Raw genomic sequence first — 21,156 nt, 5'->3', positions numbered from 1 at the left:
GGCAGAAAGGATTTAAATAAATATCAGTACAAGAGAAAAATAGAAATGATTTTGTTGTCATAATATATTAAAGGCCACCTGGGCAGAAAAAGGAAATAAAGCAGGAGTTTAGAAAATATAGACTTGGCATAGAGACCTGGTTTACTAGTGATGAGGAACTTCAGTGATCCAAACATTTGCTGGATCTCTCTCTCCTGAAGGTAGAGCAGCTAACTAATAACTTCATGACTCAATGATAATTTCATCCTTCAAAAAGTGGAACAACCAAGAACGGGGGGACTCTCCTCTGGATCTGATTCTCACTAACAGGAAGGAACTGGTTGCTAGGATGGAAGTGATAGTAGTAATAACCTTGGGGGGAAATGACCCCTCTCTCCTAGAGTTAGTGATAGAGGAAAAGAAAGGTTAGTATGTTGTATACATACCACCTTAGATTTGGAGAGAGCATTTCATAAGATTTAAGAGGAAGGATAAGTAGGATCTTGTAAAATTCTATAGAAGGAAGTTAGTCCAAGAGGGGTAAAGAACTCACAAGAATGAAATTTTGAAGCTGCAGAGCAAAAAAATTCTGATGAGAAATTCGAGTTGTCTGAAACAACCTCTATGGAGGCCCAGAGAATTCAATAACCAGTTTAGATATTTAAAACATTGGTGCAGAAGATGGAAGCCATAGCAGGTAGCCAGGGAGAAAGACAGAAGCATAGCATTGTGTCAGCAGTGCCTGACTTTAGAATGAGCTGAGGCTGGTGAGAAAACCAAAGGACAAGAACAAGGAGTTTTTATGCAATATTGGGGGGACTGGCATAGCACAGAAAAGTCAAAGAGGCCTTAGTTGACCCCAGAACACACAGCTGCTCTATTCTTTTTTTGTTGTTGTTGTTTCTGTTGCCTCTGCCAAGGCTGGTGACCTTTGGACCGGAAAGGACAGAACAAAAATGGCTAACAGGGAGCTAATACACAAAATAAGGAAATAATAAAAAGCATCTAGCTGCCCATGGTGAATTCAAGTCACCTAGCCCAGATGTATTGAAAAAACTGGAACATGTAATTACCGAGCTATTACTGTCAGTGAAATTTTTAAAAATTTTTTATTTTTCCCCAATTACATGTAAAAACAATGTTTAGCATTTGTTTTTTTAAATTTTAGAGTTCCAGTTTTTGAGTTCCAGTTTTTTTCTTCTATCCTCATTGAAAAGGCAAGCAATTTGAAATAGGTTATACATGTGCAGTCATGCAAAACATATTCTATATTAGTCATGTTGTGAAAGAAAATACATATAAAAAACCAAAAAAAATGAAGAGAAAAAGTATGCTTCTATTTGCATTCAGACTCAACCAGTACTTTCTCTGGAGATGGATAGCATTTTTCATCATAAGTCCTTTAGAATAGTCTTAGATTATTGTGTTGCTGAGAATAGCTAAATCATTCACAGTTAATCATTATAGAATATTGCCATTTTAATATGCAATGTTCTCCTGTTCTGCTCACTTTACTTTGCATCAGTTCACGTAAGTCTTTCCAGGTTTTTCTGAGAGCATCCTACTCATCATTTCTTATAGCATGATAGTATTCCAATCATATTCATAATCATATACAGCTTGGTCAGCCATCCCCCAGTGGATGTCCACCGCCTCAATTTCCAGTTCTTTGTCGCCACATAAAGAGCTACTATAAATATTTTTGTACATATAGGTCCTTGTCCTTTTTATTTTTTATCTCTTTGGGATACAGACCTAATAGTGGTATTGCTTGGCCAAAGGATATGCACGGTTTTATAGCCCTTTGGGCATAGTTCCAGATTGCTTTCCAGAATGATTGAATTGGCATATAACTTTGCCAACTGTGCATTAGCATCTCGATTTTCCCACATCCCCTCCAACATTTGTAATTTTCCTTTTCTGTCATATTAGACAATCTGATAAACGTAGGTGATAGCTCAGAGTTGTTTTAATTTGCATTTCTGTAATCAATAGTGATTTAGAACATTTTTTCATAGAACTATAGATAGATTTGATTATTTTGTCTGAAAACTTCCTCTTTATGTCCTTTGACCATTTATCAATTGAGGAGTAGCTCTTCTTTAAATTTCATGCAGTTCTCTGTATATTTGAGAAATGAGGTCTTTATCAGAGAAACTTGCTGTAAACTTTTTTTCACAGTTAGGATTACTATGTATTTCCCTCCATTCTGTTTTCCCCATTTATCCTACTGTCTGGCTCCTTTCACTCTGTCCATTCTCAAAAACATTTTGCTTCTGCCTTTTACCTCCTCCAATCTGTCCTCCCTTCTATCAGCACCTTTGTAAAGCTCTTTCATGCCTCTTGTATGTCAGATAATTTACCCCATTCGACCTCTCCCTTTTCCCTCCTCTTAGTGCATTCTTCTTTTCTCACCTCTTAATTTTATTTTTTTTTAGATATCATTCCTTCATATTCAACTCACACCCATTTCTTCTGTCATTGTATACTTCTAACTGCCCTAATAATGAGAAAGATTTTAGTAGTTATAAATATCATTTTCCCAAGTGGGAATGTAAACAGTTTAACCTTATTGAATCCTTTATGATTTCTCTTTCCTGTTTACCTATTTATACTTCTCTTGAGTCTCATACTTGAAAGTCAGATTTTCTATTCAGCTCTGGTCTTTTCATCAGGAATGCTTGAAAGTCCTCTAGTTCATTGAATATCATTTTTCCCCCTGAAGGATTATACTCAGTTTTACTGGGTAGGTGATTCTTGGTTGTAATCCTAGCTCTTTTGCCCTCTGGAATATCATATTCCAAGCCCTCCAATCCTTTAACATAGAAACTGCTAAATCTTGTGTTATCCTACCAATGGCTGCACAAGATTTTAATTTTTTCTTTTTGGCTGCTTGCGATATTTCCTCCTTGAGCTGGTTGCTCTGGAATTTGGCTATAATATTCCTGAGAGTTTTCATTTTGGGATCTCTTTCAGGAGATGATTGGTGGATTCTTTTCATTCCTATTTTACGCTCTGGTTCTAGAATATCAGGCAGTTTTCCTTGATAATTTCTTGAAAGATGGTGTCTAGGTTCTTTTTTTGATCATGGCTTTCAGATAGTTCAGTATTTTTAAAATTATCTCTCCTGGATCTGTTTTCCAGGTCACTTGTCTTTCAGTAAGATATTTCACATTTTCTTCCATTTTTTTCACTCTTTTGATTTTGTTTTATTGTTTCTTGATGTCTTCCACTTGCCTAATTCTAATATTTAAGGAATTATTTTCTTCAGTGAACTTTTGTACCTCCTTTTCCATTTGGCCAATTCTGCTTTTTAAATCGTTCTTTTCTTTATTGGATTTTTGTACCTCTTTTATCATTTGACATAGTCTATTTTTAAGGTGTTATTTTCTGCTTCCTTCACCAAGGCAGCATATACCCCCCAGAGAAGGAAAGAATATTTTTAAAATATTTACAGCAACACTTTTTGTGGTAACAAAGAACTGGAAGCAAAGTGGCTATCCATCAGCTGATTAATGGGTGGGCAAACTATGGTATATGAGTTTAATGAAATATAGCGTATAAGAAATGACCAGGAGAATTACTTGGGAAGACTTGCATAAACTGATGCAGAGTGAAATATAACTAAAAAATACAATATAACATAAATAAAATAAAACTAAAAAAATACACAGTGACCACAACAAGGTAAATGCAAAGAACAGCAACAACACAAGAAACTAAAAGATGTGTAATTATAAGGATAACATGGGAAAGGGGTAGGGTACAGTGAAGGATATTTTAGGGATGAGGGAGATTTGGGCATTTTAAAGGCAGCAAATAAAGATCTAGTAGAAAGGGGGGTAGCAGTTATGATCTCAGACAAAACATAAGCAAAAATAGACTAAAATTAAAAAGATAAGCAGGGAAACTAAATTTTGATAAAAGGTACCATAGACAATGGAGTAACGTCAAAAAACTTTACAGCTATTTTCTGATGAAGTCCTCATTTCTCAAATATGTAGGGAATGAAGTAAAATTTTCAAAAAATAAGAGCCATTCCCCATTTGATAAATGGTCAAAGGATATGAACAGGCAGTTTTCAGAAGAAGATATCAATATATCAATATCTATAGTCATATAAAAATGCTCTGAATCACTATTGATTAAAGAAATGCCAAGTAAGACAACTCTGAAGTACCACCTCATGCATATCAGAAATAACAAAAGCTAGAGGGGATGTGGGAAAACAGATACACTAATGAACTGTTGGTAGAGTTGTGAACCATTCTGGAGAATAATTTGGAACTATGCCCAAATTGCTGTAAAACTTTGCATACTCTTTGACCCAGCAATACTATTACAAGGTCTGTAATCCAAAGAGAGGGGCAGCTAACTCTTCCTGAGTTCAAATCTGGCCTCAGACACTTACTAGCTGTGAAACCCTGGACAAGTTGCATAACCCTTTTTGCTTCAGTTTCCTCATCTGTAAAATGAGCTGATGAGGGAAATTACTCCAATATCTTTGCCAAGAAAACCCCAGATGGGATCAGAAAGAGTCAGACACAACTGAAACGAATGAACACCAACAAAAAAAAACCCTAAGGAGATCAGAGAAAAAGGAAAAGAACCTATATGTACAAAAAATTTACAGCAGCTCTTTTTGTGATGACAAAGAATTGGAAATCAAGAAATGACCATCATTTGGGGACTGCCTGAACAAATAGTGGTGGAACAAATAAAGTGATGGAAACCTGTTGTGCTATAAGAAATAATGAGGGAGATGGTTTCAGAAAAACCTGGGAAGACCTATATAAACTGGTGCAAAGTGAAGTGAACAGAACCAGGAGATTATCGTACACAGTAACAGCAATATTGTAATGATGATCAGTTGTGAAAGACTTAGCTACTGTGATCAATGCAGTGATCCAAGTCGATATCAAAGGATGTGTGATGAAAATTGCTATCCACTTCCAGAGAGAGAACTGATGAACTGAGTGCAAGTTGAAGAATAATTTTCTCACTTTATTTTTCTTTCTTTTTTTGCAACATGGCTAATATGGAAATGTTGTTTTTCATGATTTCACATATATAAAGGGCATCATATTGCTTGCCTTCTCTGGGTTCAGCAGGGGCTGGAAGGAGGGAGAGAATTTGACTCAAAATATAAGGAAGTCAAAAAGATATAATACATTTAAAAAGGAAAGATCTAGTAAACAGGGAGACATTGAAAAATAGAAGAGGAGGAGAGTGACTGAAGAATCAGTCTGCCAGACAAGACAGGAGCACATGAGATACAAGTTACATATAGTGGGTTTGGCCTTAACAAAAAGAAAGGTTACTGTATCAGTGGGGAAAAGGAGAGAATGGAAAAATATATCAAAGGATTTTGAAACAAAGAGAAGAAGTTTTCTCAGCAAAGAGTGTGGCAACTCTCTGAAAAAGGTAGGTGGAGGGGTATATGAGAATTTTAAGGAGAAAAGAGATGTGAAATACTTCTGCAGATAGCAATATAGGAATTAAACTTGGGAGGAATAAAAGGACTGACGCTTCAGTAAGGTTATGGTTGAAATTAGATAATAGAAATTTGTAATGTCCATAGGGTAAAGTCATATTGGCAAATATAAATTATACAATTCATAAGTATTGAAGGGGGAAAGGCAGGAAGAGAATAAGTACTAAGCACCTGTTATGTGCTAAGCATTGTGTTAAGTGCTTTATAAATACTTCATTTGATTCCCACAAACAGCCCTGAGAGGTAGGTGTTATTTTAATCCCCATTTTTAAATCTTTTTTTTTTTTTGGCTAGGCAATGGGGTTAAGTGACTTGCCCAGAGTCACACAGCTAGTAAGTGTTATGTATCTGAGGCCAGATTTGAACTCAGGTCCTCCTGAATCCAGGGCCGGTGCTCTATCCGCTGCGCCACCTAGCTGTCCCAAATCCCCATTTTTAAGAAAACTGAGACAGACAGAAGTTAAATGACTTGCCAAGCTAGTACATGACCGAGGATGAATTAGAACTGGCTTCCTGATTCTGGGCCCAGCACTAATACTGTGCTACTTGGCTGACTCTAGGAGGCTGTGAAAATATAGGCACACTAATATAGCATTGTTGGAACTATGAATTTGTCAAACTGTCATGGGAAAAGAATTTGAAATTCTGTGAAAATGTAATTAAATTGTTCATAAACTTTTACCTAGTGATGCCACTGATTGGCATATACCCCAAGGAAGACAGTGACAACAAGAAATGGTCTCATATATCAAAACATTTATAGCACTTTTGTGGTAGCTAAAACATGGAAACAGAAGGAGTGCCCAATGGTCTGGTAGAAACTGTACAAACTGGAGTTATATGAATGTGATGGAATATTATTTCATCATAAAAAATTATGAATAGGAAGAATTCATAGAAATATGGAAGTACTTGTAAGAATTGATACTGAGGAGAATAATATATACAATGACTGCAATAATACATAAATGAATGCAACACAAAAAAGCAGCTGAAACCGGATAAATTGCACTGTGTTCAGTCTTGACCCCAAAGAGTAAACAAACACATTTCCCTCTTGTTGCCAGAGATGGGAGACTTAATTAGGGCTGTTGTATACCCTGTCAGATGTAGTCGCTTTTTAAACGTTTTCTTTGTCACAAGGAAGCACTGAATGATTGAGTAGTATATCAGGAAGTGAATGTGGTATAAAAATGCATTCATAATTTGTAAGAAAACTGGGGCATATATGGAAACTAAAGGAACAAACTCAAAACAAAAACTACAGTGAAACAATATATTCAGTCATTCTGCTGAATGGATTACATAGATAAATTTTTTTTTTACTAACTCCAAGACAATTTTTTTTAAAAAATTACCATTTTTTGAAGCACATAATACGAATTCTTAAACAAAAAGTTGTATTCTGGTATCTGGAGGCTTTCTTAAGACCACCAAACATCTTATTAGGTTACCAGTAATTATATTTTTTCCGTTTTCAATATTGATTACTTATTCTGTATTCTTTATAAAAATAATAATAATAATAATAATAATAATAGTTAACAATGCTTTCTGGTTTGCAAAACATTTTATATTTGCTGTCTCACAGCATCTCTGTGCGGTAGGTATTATCATCATCTACATTTTTCAGATAAGGAAACTGGGATGTAAAAAGAGGTTCAGGTGTTAAGAGAAATCCAGTGATTTGCCCAGAGTCACACAGCTATTAAGTGTCTTGAGACAAGTTTCAAACTCAGGTCTTCCTGACTTGTCCACTGCACCAATTAGTTGCCTCTCTTTTTCAGAGGATTTGAGGAAATAAAATGCGTCCTCTATAATCTTAAATCTTAAACAAAACTGTGTCAGAGAACAGGATTTTAATTTCTGGAACACAAGAAATGAATGCACTAAACAAGCTAGTACAAACACATTTGGTCAGTCTAGCAAATCTTACTGACTTACGTGAGAGTTATTTATAAAAATTGGTGAGTCCTATTACTACTAACCAAGTAAATGAGATTTCATGCAACTTGATAGTCCTATGTGATAATTGAATACAAAATATACTATAGGAAAAACGAAGTATATAAATGTTTGGTAAAAATATGTATGTGGTTTTATTTCTAGGGTACTGTGGATAAATTACACATCAGGAATTTGGGCATACCCACTTCTAGAAAACCTTATTAAAGTGGATTGGTGGTGTTTTTTACATCTTGTTACTTTGGAATAGTAAGCTTCTATTTTTTGGGCGCGTGGTTGACAAAGTTGATATGGGGTAAGTAATGCAGCACACTGTAAAAATCAGGTAAATATAGTAGAAAGCAAAGTTGTTCCTGGTGAATTTAGGACCATCTGCAAAGCTAATCCATATAAATTCTGGAAAAGTAAAATAATATGGCTCTTTGGGGAGACAGGGAGATCTGGACTGCTGGTCTACATACAGTGACAGTGTAAATGACTGTTTATAGTACTTTAATTAAAATGCCAAAATTAAAAAAAAAGCCTATTCCAGATAGACCATCTGATGTGCAAAAAAGGAATTATTCTTTATATTTTCACTATATTAAAATATCTTGGTCTACAAAGGAGACTTTATAAGTCGCATAAAAGAGGCACAGAAAATGCTATAAGAAGTCAGAAGAAGAAGAGATCACTTCAGGGGAGGGAAGGATGATCACGGGCAAACATTGTGGAAGAGGTAGCATTTGAATTGGTCTTTGAAAGGGATTATATTTACTTTGGATCCTAAAACATAAAACATAGACAACTTTTTCATTTTAACTGTGGTGATCTAAGCATTCCTTAATTCACACATAATTGCAGTGATGTTTTATTTTCTCAGAAGCTTTCCTAAATTGCGTAAATATTACTTTTAATTCTTGAAGAAAATTTGTTATTTCTACTGTAAAAAACATTTTATCACTCCTAATGTGCCTAGTTACCTAGAACGTATAATAATTTAGTACGTAAAAGCCTTTTTAGAAAGTTTAAACTTTTAAAAAATATTTTTGAAGAGTTGATAAATACTTGAATTTAGTCTAATGCTATATAAGTAGTTAAGAGTCTCTATTTTTCCTTGAACCAGTTAGTGTTAATATCAGTAGTGTGTTTAAAAATTTGTAAGTGACTGAATCAAGATTTTAAAAAATATTCAGTTTAATTCACTGAAAAATTTTGGCCACTTTCCATGTATAACCTTCACTTTACAAGCTACTGATGTTAATGCAGGAAAGAGTAAGACATGGCCCCAAACTCCAGGAGCTTATAATGAAATAGGAGAGATTAAACGCACACAGATAAATGTTGTACAAACTGGACTGTGATAGTTACATAGAAGATACAATGTCATGGGGAGATCATAAGAGAAACAGAGATCACTTCCAGTGGGGCATGATCAGAGAAAGCTTTATTAGGAGGTAGTATTTGAACTGGTCTTTGAAAGGTACAGTTTCTGTTGGTGAGCACCATGTTCCAGTTTTGGGGAGTGTGAGCAAAGCACAGAGAGAATAAGGTTTTCAGAAAACACTGAGAGTACTTTCTAAATGATTGGATGATTGATGAGGTAAGGACCACAAATGAGAGAGAAAAGTCAAATTTCAGAGCCTGGGTGACTGGACTGGGAGAATGCTGTTGTCATTTGCAAAAATGGCAAAGTTAGGAAGAAAAATAGGTTTGGGAATGAAGACAGTGAGTTTGGTTTTGTACCTCTTGAGATGTTGATGAGACATCCAGATTGAGTTATCTTGCTGGAATAATTATAAATATGGGACTTGAGCTCAGGAGAGATATTGGAGCTGAACTTGGGAGTCATTTTATCAGGGTGATATTTGAAGACACAGGAGTAGTTGAGATTATTAAGGAAAAGAATATTGAGAGAGTAAGAGCCTTGGTTTTGAGAAAAATCTCACTGATGCATAAAAAAAAATGTAACAAGAATACATGCATTGTGTTTAAAAAAGTAAATAAATCCTAATTTAGCACTACAAAACAATAGATTCAAGCCTCTTTGGAAATCATTAGAGAAAATAACCGAAGAATTCTCATTCCCGTTTGCTGTACTATACTCGTCTGTCCCACATCACTACTTCTTCCCAGTAATGCCTCAAAACATAATCAATTTGGTGATAATGAGGCTTATTACTAAGTGTGAAGTATCATAATGAGTTAATGAGCCTTTTGTTCTTAGAAGGTTGAGCTGAAGTTAGGAAAATTTCAGGAGTTTCATTGAAATATGCAGTTGACATAAATTTAGAAAAAGTATTACTAGGAAAGGTTTTGTATTTAGAAGTGAGTTATACTTTTAGTTTCTTTTAAAGGTAACATTGACATTTCTTCCAAAAATATCAAGAAAGAAAAAATTCAAATATTATTTTCATGTTTTACAGATTCAGAAAATCAAAGTAAGACAACTGAAAGAAGTAGGGAAGTAGAATACAAAAAGTTAAAGTGCAGTTATGAGTGTTGTACTTATTTATTGACATAAACTCATTTTACATGATTGTTTATGTTTAGATAGGCTGGAACAGTTATACCTCAACTTTCTCTTATTACGTACAATGGTTTAAATAGCTTATTAAATTTTAAATATTTAACTGTCAAAAACATTTTAATTTTAGAACACTTCAGAATCAGGACACAAAAATAAACACTGAATTTTTACTTTGAAGATATACATTAATCAGTGAAATTGTGTATATAATAGATTGAGATACAAATTTAATTATATAAATACAAGATGATACTATAGTGATATGTGATTACATAAGCCACATATGAAAATCAATTAATCGCTTTGTAAAAATATAACTTATGTGACAATTGGAACCTAAAATCATAGCAGAATATATTTATGTAATAGTATATTTGGCAAGACTTAGTTTAAAATGATAATTGTAAAAATTCAAAGAATGGTCACAAATGACCTTTAAATCTTCAAAATTTTTCCAGGCTTCATAAATTATTTTTAAATATTTGAGTAACTTATTTCCTTCTGTAATTCTATTACAAATTGGAAACACTTTATACCATCTCTGGACAATTAGTTGAGTCCCGGAATTTGACTTGAAAGATCTTTAGATGTTTCTTGGATTTACGGTTTTTTAAAAAATCTCTCTTAAAAATCTCCTGGAATTTTTTTAGTACTTTTATTTATTTTACTCAGTCCTGCTCTCTCTCAGGCTATTGACTTATTTCTCTTCTTTCTTCATTGCCTAGTTTTTCCCAGGGGTCTTCACCTGCTCAATTTCCCTACCACTTATTCACTCTTCTATTAGGCTTCTGCCCCATGCTTCTATTGAAACCACATTAAGAAATTACCAGTGCATCAAATCCAATATCTTTTGTCAGTCCTGAATCTCCTTTACTCTTCTGTAGCATAGAACTCTTTGTAGCATTTAATATTTATTGTTGATTGCCAACCTTCTCTTCCCCCCCCTTCTTGAAATTTTATCCTCCTTTGGATTTTGCAATACTAGTAATTTCACCAATTACTCTAACCACTATTTATCTGTATTCCTGGTTCCTCTCCCTTTTCTCACCCCCAAATATAACTTACTTCTTTGGCTTTGGGCTCTTCCTTTTCTGCAATCCCTTCCTAAAAGATCTTAACTATTCTTATTGTTCAAGGTATCCTTTTTTTGTAGGTGACCCTTAAATCTTTATCTTCAGCCTGGATCTGTCATCTTTACTGTAGTCTGGTTGCTGACACATGCACATGATTCAGAGTAAAGTGCTAATTTTATTTTGACAGATAAGTCTTTTCTTAAATTTAATAGATATCTAGAGCTGTAACTGAAATGTAAACACCTTTGCCTGGTAAGGAAATTACATATGAAATAATTGTATCTTTCTTTAGTTGTAGACATGATCATCTGTGTGTACCTGGAAATTCATGCATTACATTCACTTATCAAGTATTTATTGATAAGTATGAAAAAGTGCTGTAAAATGAGGGCAAATAGCATGTTGTACACTAAAGGGCTATCTATAAAGAGTATTGTATTTCTATGACTTCTCTTAAAGTGAACTGTTCTACCCTATCTCAAAACTGGAAGAAGTCATTAGATCATTGGAACATTCTTTTGCTTGAAGAAATGCCAAACTTAAAATACATAGAAAAATATTTCAGTCAAATGAATTTATCAGCAAGGGTTAATGTGACATTACATGTTGCAAAGCAGTAAAAAAAAAAAACCTCAAAAAATTATCTGTTTAGATAAATAAAAGTGCTGTTTCAGTCAATTCCAGTAAATTTCTTTTCAAAGTTACTCACATGGTTGATAAAATGGCATGTAGTTATTTAGACTCCTTTGTAGAGTAGCAAAAATATGTTTGCATCTGTGTTGTAAATTTATTTTTGTTTTTGGTGATTATTATAAAGTTATGATTTGATATTTTGCTTTTCATAAATAGTTTTGTCAGCACAAGAAAGAAATGTAGAAAAATGGTCCAATTAGTATTAGGAGAAAAGTAAATAAAGAACTTGTTGAACAACTTTACCCAAACCATGTTCGTTCTAATGGTGAGCACCTAGAGATGTTTCCTAGTGGTTTGTCATAGGGCCTGCTGGAGATTCACATTTCTGTAGCAATTTACGTGTTGGCAGAGTTCTTTCTTGTTCATCATTTTCATTAGGGACTTGGTTAAAGATGCTGATTGCATGTTAACTAAGTCTAAAATCTACACAAAGTTGGAAGGGTTAGGTAATACATTTGGATGACAGAGTAAGGGTCCAAAGAGATATCAACTGGCTGAAAATATGGGATGAATTTAACAAAGTGAAATTTAACAGAGGCAAATGTAAAATTCTGCACTTGGGTTCAAAAACTATACCAATGCAGGATAAGGAAGAAAGATCATGGCTTGACAATTGATGTGAAAAAAGGGTTAGGGGATGGAATTGACAGTAAGATCAACTCAAGTCAACAGTGTGATGTGGCCACCAAAAAAAACAACAAATGAATGCAATATTATACTGCATTAATAGAAGTATGAGCCAGAATAAGGGAGCTGATTATCCAACTGTATTCCTCTCTGAGTAGATCACATTGTACTTTGTTCAAGGCATTTTTTTTTTTAGGCAATTGGGGTTAAGTGACTTGCCCAGGGTCACACAGATAGTAAATGTCAAGTGTTTGGTCTGAGGCTGGATTTGAATTCAGGTCCTCGTGACTTCAGGGCCAGTGCTTTATCCACTGTGCCACCTAGCTGCCCCATGTTCAAGGCATATTTTAAGAAAGACATTGGCAAATTGCAGTGACTAGGCTAGTGAGGAAGGCTCAAAACAACAATACTATGTGAGGAATAAAAGAACTGAAGGTATATATTCTAAGGAAAGACAGACTTAAGGAAAATATGTTGTTTGTTGTTCAGTTGTTTTCAGTCATGTTCAACTCTTTGTGACCCTGTTTGAGGTTTTCTTGGTAAAGATACTGGAGTGGTTTGCCATTTCCTTCTCTAGCTCATTTTTCAGATGAGGAAACTGAGGCAAAATGGGGTTAAGTGACTTGCCTAGAGTCATGCAGGTAGTAAGTGTCTTTCCTGACTCCAGGCCTGGCACTCTATCCGCTGCGCAACCTAGTAGCACAAGGTAGAACATGGTAGCGGCTTTTAAATATGTGAAGGTTGTCATGTGAATGAGAGATTAGATTTATTCAATGTGGTTTCAGAAAACAGAAGTGGGGAAAATGCGTTAAAATTACAGGAAAATAGAGTTTGGCTTGGTATAAGAAAAAACTTTGTATAATTAGAGCTATCTGAAAATGGAATGGACTGCCTTCTGAGGTACTAAGTTCCTTCTCACTGGAACTATGAAAACAGAAGTATAAAGACCACTTGTCAAGGATGTTGAGGGTTTGGCTAAATGTACCATAAGGTTTGATGATTAAATGCATTGAGGTGAAGAATTAATTCACTTTCTAAATTAGAGGCAAATAAAATTATGAACTGTTTTTATCAGAGCTTTACACTGAGATCTGTGTATGAAGATAATAAAAATGTATATTCCAATTTATTTAAAGATACATATGATTTACTTGCATGATACTGAATTATATAACTGGCTTATATAAGTACATATATGAATAAGTCATACAAATGATATTACATTATGATTTTATATTGACCATTTAAAAGACTGTCACAGATGATTGGTAGTTCTTTGTTATAGCCATAATCAAAACTGCTGTGCATGTTGGGCAAAATTTTGTTTATCTGGAAAATCGCTTTGAAATAGTGTTGCCAATATTATGAGTCATGTAGCCTGTACACTTTATTTCAACAAGTGCCGTGAGTCACTTTAAAAGTGAAGTTATTATTCATAGGCAGAAAATCTTTTAAAGACAATTGTGTTGTACCTATTTGTAACATTTCAGTTCTCTAAAGAAAAAATATATATAATACATGTGTATTGTGTATTGTATATGTATATGTGTATATATAATATGTGCATAATATATATATGTGTAATTTGTAGTTTGGTATCTCTTTTTCAAGAAATATACTTAATATGTTGTAAATAAAGCAGATCCTACAGGGTTTTTAGGAGAGAGCCAGAATGAAATACTAGTATTATACATGTGGCATAAGTGTTCATTAAGAAACTCTGCTCTGCATTTGTTGTTGTTGCTAATTTTAAGGCATTCTGACAAGTTTTCTCATCTAAGAAAAAAAGGTAAGGAATTAACAAGAAAAAGACAGGGTCTAACATATCTCATCTCTGGCATACATTGGCTGTGTGACCCTGGACAAGTTACTTAACCTCTCAGTGCTCTAGACAACTCTTTAAGACTAAATTGAAGAGAAGATACTGACTTGAACTGGTGGAGGGAGTTTCCTCATCTAGGAGTTCCCTTAACAGTAGAATTACAGGCTTAGTCGCTATCTCTCTCCTAACATGATGGGACAAACGATTTGAGACTAAACCATAAAAAAAAATGCATTTTGGGCATAAAGTTCAGGATTAATTCTCTTTGTTGTATCTTGAAGCAAAATTTCTATTGAACTCTCTTAATGAGAGACTTTCTGGTATAAAGTATCCTGCAAGTAGCTTAATATACAAACCAGGTTGCTTGAGAGTTCCCAAAGCTAAATATCTATCCTTTCCTGGTGTGACAAATGGTAGGATATCAGAAATTATCTCAGTTTATTTGTAATTTGTTATTTACTTATCTTTATACTAAGACACAATCATTCAAATAGATAAAAGCATAACTTTAATTTGATCTCAATATTATTTTGTATATAGTAGCTAAGTGTATGTCTTGAGTGTATATTTTGAATTGAATCTATTATATAGTAAGTTGCTTGTATCTAATACTTACGTTTTATTACTTTTCTATAAATTATAGAATCTTCTATGCTTCATTTTATTTCATTATTTATGATATTATTAGGGTTACTGGTTCCTTTTCATCTTAGTTCCTATATCTATTCCAAGGTGATTTATTTCCTGTCTTTATGTGTTTGCCAATTCAACACCCCCAAACAAGAAAAAAGTTCTAGGAATGTTGAATATAATACTTTATAATATACTCTGATGCTTAGTTGTTGATGGGATATGTCATATGCAATTTAAACTCTATTTTTCTTTTATATGCTAATACAAAGAAATCATTTTAAAGACTAGAATTTAAAACCCTGTGAATGATCTAGTTATAAGAAAAATCTGAATACTTACCAAAAACCTATTTGGAAGAGGCTACTAAATAACATTAGAAAAATACAGAAACAAAACATATACTTGAAAACTATGTCAAATTAGACAGAATCCAATTTTTAAAAATAAATTCTTTACATTTTGGAATGTCACTAGTGATTAATGTCACCAGTGATTTGATCTTATGAATTTTATGATGATTCTCATCTGAAGCCCAAAGGAACCAGAAATTTAGGGAAAGAAATATATATAGAGAGAAAAGTACCTTACAGCAATTGCATAATAAATATTCCTTTGTTTGATGTAGATTTGTCAGTAATTAAGTAAATATGTATGTGTATACATATATATGCATATCTACATATGTGTGTATGGACACTTTTAATCTTTTTGGGGTTATCTTGGTCAGTACTACTGAAACTTGACATATCCAAAAAAACCCTTATCTCTTTCTTTCTCCCTCTCCCCTGTTAGTTTCACCTCATCAACTCAGCAAATAATTATTGTTCAACTCACCATTGATAGATCCAAAACAAAATATAAAGATGTAATTATCTTTATACCAAGACACAATCCTTAATTTCCAGCAAATATTCCTTACTGCCTTCTATATATCCTTTTCATTCCTGTGGCTCAGCTTAATGTTAAGCCATCTCCATCTTGGGTGATTCTTTATCCACATTTCTTCTCACCTTGAGCCCAGCTGAAATTCCACCTTATCTGTATAGGCTTTCCAGACTTAACTGGCCCCTACTAATTTATTTCTCCTCTTAATTTCCATTACCATTAGTATACAGTTTAAAGTTTCATTACAGTTTTCTTTAACGATTTCATTTGTGTTACTCTGGTCTCCTCAGCTGGATTATAAACTCCTCAAAGGCAAGGACCACATCTCAGAGCATTTTGTATACTCCACAGTATCAACTACAGGGCTAGGCAGGTAGTTGGAACACAGGAAATATTTCTTGATTTTCTGATGACATAAGTATGTCATGTTCTACAGCACATTTGTTGTTCTGCTGAAGAAGGGATGCATAATTAAAATGTTTGTTAATGAGATTATATTTTAAATGTACAAGTGGCACCTGCTATTGAATAGAATTCTGTAATCCTTTTTGTAAAGGAGATAATCACCCTAATTGATCTATTTTGTAAATCCAGGTGTTCATATTAGGTTTGTTTAAAGCAGCACCTATATTGTAGTATACTTCTGCAACTTTAGAATTATTTTCAAGCTAGAAATTATTGATAAAAGGTCAGATGTGGACAATTCATAAATTTTTCTCAATTATTCATTTTCATAAAATATTACATTTAGTACTTTTCATTAGGTAAGTAATTTTTACTGCTTACTGCAAAAGAAGTCACGTGTTTATCTGCTTTAAAAGTTCAGTATTCATTAATCCTTTGCACTGGATTTCTGTATGTGAAGGTTTATTAATTCAAAAAGCTAGTTAGGAAAAAAGGGGGGGAACAAGACTCTAACTCATTTCTATTGTATGCCAGGGAAACAGTTTATAGAGAGTCAGCATCCTAGACTTCCAGCAGGAGTGACAACATTTACCTTGAAGGTGGAATCAGTGAGCGCTTCTGAAAACTCAAAAAATTGAAAAGCTGAAGAAAATAATGCAGCCACTTGCAAACCAAGCAAATAAACATACTTTTAAAATTATCTTTCCACATTAGACAGAAGAAAATATATGTGTTGAACGTGCATATCATTTTCTCTTTGGATGGTGCTTCAACAAGGCATGGTCTCTGAAATGGCCAGGTTACCAATATTAATAAATGTTCATCAGAAATCATTTGAAGAAAATTGTTATTCAAGTTTCTATGATTTGAGTAATTAATGAAAACAGTAAATGAAGAAATCAACCATTGCTTCATTTCTGAGATTGTAATGGTGAGTAAAATACCTTCTTTCCAATTTTTTGAGGTTTGAATCCATCATATTTTTTATTTGTCCCAAAAGTATCAGGTTGAACACTCTTCTTTTCCCTCCTTCTATCTCCTTTCTTTACAAATCTGTGCTGGAGTGGGTATCATAGTGGAAAGAGCATGGAATTTTTTAGTCACTTAACCAAAGTTTGACTAGTGGATATGCTACTTATGTGTGAGGGCAGCTCAATTTTTCTAGGTCTCAGTTTTTTCATCTGAAAAATGACAACATTCACCTAAATTATTTCTAAGATCCCTTTTATTGTTAAATTGCATGATACTTATAATCCAACACTTCAAGAATCTTTAGTATGGGTACTCCCTCCACTGACACTATAATTAGATAGATGGCCTTCATGAGTTTCTGTGGCTAAAAAATTCACCTTGCAGCCAAACTCTCTAAGCTTAGCTTGTGTTCCATTGGCACAGCCTTCAAGAATCTGAGTCACATTCACATGGCAATGTCATATTGGTATAAGACTTTGTTGGAGGTGTGATGGCTTAATGGAAGTTTAGATGAATCCAAAGGCAGGAGAAGATCTGAGGATATAAAGTGGAAAAAATAGGAATATGTCCCTTAGAAACCATTTTTGCTTCTTTCTTTTTCTCCTCTCTTCAAGCTATAAAATTAGTAAAATGGTTGGTTCCAAATGCCACATAGTGCTACACACATAATGGGTGGTCAGTAAAGATGTGCTAATTGATCATTTCACTAAATATCAGTTTTCATCTGGATATTTAAGATTTAATATTTACTTTAACAATGGTACTTCAGTAAAAGTTATATAAGCCAGAAATTTGAAAAAAAATCATATTTTGGGGACTGCAAGTAATTTTTATTACTGCTTTATTTATAGCGGATGTTAGTGATTAGTTAGGGAGATCAAGAGGATTCCAAAATAATTTTCAACTAATTGAAAAAGAGACTAGATCAAACAGTATTATGTCGTGTTGTTTTTTGTTTAAATAGAAAAAAAATGGGTAGTCCTTCTGGAACAGTTTAAAACTCAAAAATATTTCTTAAAGCATTTCTGATTCATGTTTTGTACTTTTGAAGTTAAGTAACATTTTTAATCTGTTGCTTTAGTGGGGATAAGATATTTAATTTGTTGTATATTATATTCAGAGTTCAAACTGATGCCTCTGACAGACTAAAGCCTGTAGTTTTTCTTGAATTGTCCAGGCATACAGAATTAATTTCCTAATGATGTGTTGCTTGACAAGAAAGCAAAGTTTCATTTAAGATGGTTTCTTTTTTTCCCTTTTTTTAGCTATTCTGAAGATAATTCTTTGCCTTATCAAGACAATATAAATTCTTATGTTACTTTGGAGACCCTGTTTCCTTTCATTACACAATAGCCACCTGTTTATAATAACTTTGCTTCAGTATTCTTTTGGAAGAAAGGGGATGATGCATTACACAACAATATTTATACAGTAATGTATATTATTGATTTATTCTTTTATAGTCATAATATTTCTTCCGAATTCCTATATCAGTTCCTATACTCCTACATTCTCATAAAATAAGTTTGATGGTTATTTTTGTTAAATTTGTAACTTTCTTGGTACAGTTACATTCTCTGTTGTTCCTTGACATACCCCTAATTATTTAAAAAAAAACTTTTGTCCTGAAATCTTATATCTCCACTTTATTTTCCTTTTGTAGAACACATCATTTGCATTCCTTTTATATATCAGTGCTACTGTGTGCAAATGAAACAGGATTCTTTTTCTTTTATGATTAACTTTATCCTCAGCTTTGTAGAAGTAAATTATTTAGATTGCATAAAATAAGACATAAATAGCTAATGAGGTCCTCCTGTTGTTCATTTATAGAGTTAAATGAAGAGGCAGCATGGCACAATGGATATAATGCTAGATTTAGAGTAAGGAAGATAGGGTTTCAAGTCCTGCCTCTGATACTTTCTAGCTATGTATCCCTAGGCAAGTCCCTTCCCTGAAATCTGTCTTCTTATCTATAACTTAAGGGTTGGACTAAATCTCCTCTAAGGTCCTTTCCAGCTCAGAATTTATGATCTGTGATCCTAAAAAACTATGCAGTTTACAGTACATGGATGAAATAAAAAAAATATACTTCTGTATATTTTTGTTATTTTAACTTTTAATTTCACATCAGTGTTTCAGATCAATAAAATAGGACATAAGCTAAAATGAATTAAGAAGATTAAGTGTGCCATATATATTCATCGTAGGGACCATTTGACTTGATTCTTTATCAAGTTTTATGAAAGCCACTAGAAAGATGTTCCCAAGAGAATTTGAGACTAATTGTATATTTCATTATTTTTACCATTTATTTTATTAAGACCATATATCTTTTCTTATTTTGAAAGAGCATGTTCAATTTCAGATAAAAAGAATAAATTTGAAAAGCATTCCATCTAGGATTCAAAATTTTAAGCTATTGACTTTGGTGTTTCTGTGTAGTATTAAAAAAACAATTTTTCATTTTTTATATTTTTCTTGAGTCAAGGGTCTGTTTTTAGACTTATAATCTAAATAATAATGAATCATTAAAACAAAATAGTAACCTTTCTTCTCATCATTAGGGTTTGGACTAGATGATTTCTGAGGTCTATTCCTGCCCTAACACTCTGGGATTCTAAAATGCATCTGTTTTATTGTTGAAAGTTGAAAAAAAAATGGTTTAGAATTTAAAATTACAAATATGTCCTAGCTATTTTACATTTATTAAATAAGAGTGTTATTAACTGGAAAAGTTTGGAATACAAACTTCCATCATTGATATTATTCAAATACTACTGCCATTATATAAAGTTTATATACTCATTCATCATAGTTATTACTGCCTAACTTTCTATGAATTCATACACACAAACATGAAAGACTTATCCAAATGGAAACCATGGTGTAGAGCCCCAAGTTCTGGGTTTACATGAACTGGAGTCAATCTTGGAAAACTTCCCACAAATCATTCTTTAATTCATGCCCCCACCAATAAATTTCTTCATACAAGAATAAGCTCAATGACACAAGAATTTAAATATAAGACATTTAATCAAAATAGAATGGCAAAGTAATAACAAGGAACTTCATCAATTATTAAAGGCTCTCAGAACCTTTTCCTTCCCAACTACCACCTCAACCGTTTCCTGAGTTTTATCTACTAATTTGTCTTCATGGCACATCAACTAAGTCATGACAAGGTGTTAAATTAGTGCCTGCGGATTTTGGTTACTTGGCATAGCACTACAGGCTGGGCAGTGCTGAGGTCTTGTAACCCAAAAGGAAGCCTCTTGCTACATCTAGCCCCACTATCATCATGGTGGTTCTATTTTACTTTCTAGTTGTTCCTACCCTTTTCAACCGACATATCTCAACCCCTTGAGATTCCTATCATCTTAAACCATGTGCTCTGGATTGCACCTATCAACCTAAAGTATGAGTGGAATTATATGATCATAATTTAGAACCCATATACAGGGAAATGTACTCCAAAAGAACAGAGGGGGACACTGATCTACTAAAGAAAAAGTATTGGGGTATCTGACTAATACCTTTATCTTTAACAATTATTTTTAAAACAATTGTATTGATCTTTGGTATTATTCAAATACTATTGTAAGTATGTATTTTTATAGAATCAATAGTTTCCTTGGTAAGGTTGAACCTAGGTAAGATTGATCCTACCATACATAACATAAAAGATTACTGATATTTTAGTGCTCATCAACGTAGATTATTCTAGTCCAGACATGTTACATAATTATAAACCACATACACATCCATTTGGGAAGTTAAATCTGACAGCTTTAGGAATGAATGCTTTAAAAAAATTAATGAGTAGAGCATGGCATCTAATAATACAGAAGATACACTTTTTACTGAAAACTCAGAATACATACATCTTTTGCCATACAACAGATGTGAGGAATTTAGCCTGAATTAGTTCAATGGATAAAGTATCTAAGTGTCTCCCTCTTCACTCTTTTCTGGTAATCGTATTATTATTAAATGTAAAATGGTAAGCATATTCAACTCTCTATTTTTAAAGCTTCTGGGTATATCACAGTACTTTTTATTGTATTTTGATTTTTAACATAATGCCTTTTGTCACTAA

General features: G+C 33.3%; 1 protein-coding gene across 1 annotated transcript in view; it reads left to right on the top strand.

Moving 5' to 3' along the window:
- Window positions 1–16,903, top strand: part of LOC110205096 (androgen-induced gene 1 protein-like) — a 36,257-nt gene extending 19,354 nt beyond the window's left edge. The window contains exons 5-6 of the mRNA XM_078149070.1: window positions 7,583–7,733; window positions 16,620–16,903. Coding sequence (XP_078005196.1) covers window positions 7,583–7,688 — 106 coding nt within the window. The 3' untranslated portion in view covers window positions 7,689–7,733; window positions 16,620–16,903. The remainder of the gene's footprint in view (window positions 1–7,582; window positions 7,734–16,619) is intronic.
- The last annotated feature ends 4,253 nt before the right edge of the window (window positions 16,904–21,156 follow it).

Source organism: Phascolarctos cinereus, unplaced genomic scaffold (genome assembly GCF_003287225.1).
Source record: "Phascolarctos cinereus isolate Bilbo 61053 unplaced genomic scaffold, phaCin_HiC Scaffold_2;HRSCAF=192, whole genome shotgun sequence".
In the NCBI taxonomy this organism is placed as follows: domain Eukaryota; kingdom Metazoa; phylum Chordata; class Mammalia; order Diprotodontia; family Phascolarctidae; genus Phascolarctos; species Phascolarctos cinereus.
This window is presented reverse-complemented; position numbering and strand designations above follow the sequence as displayed.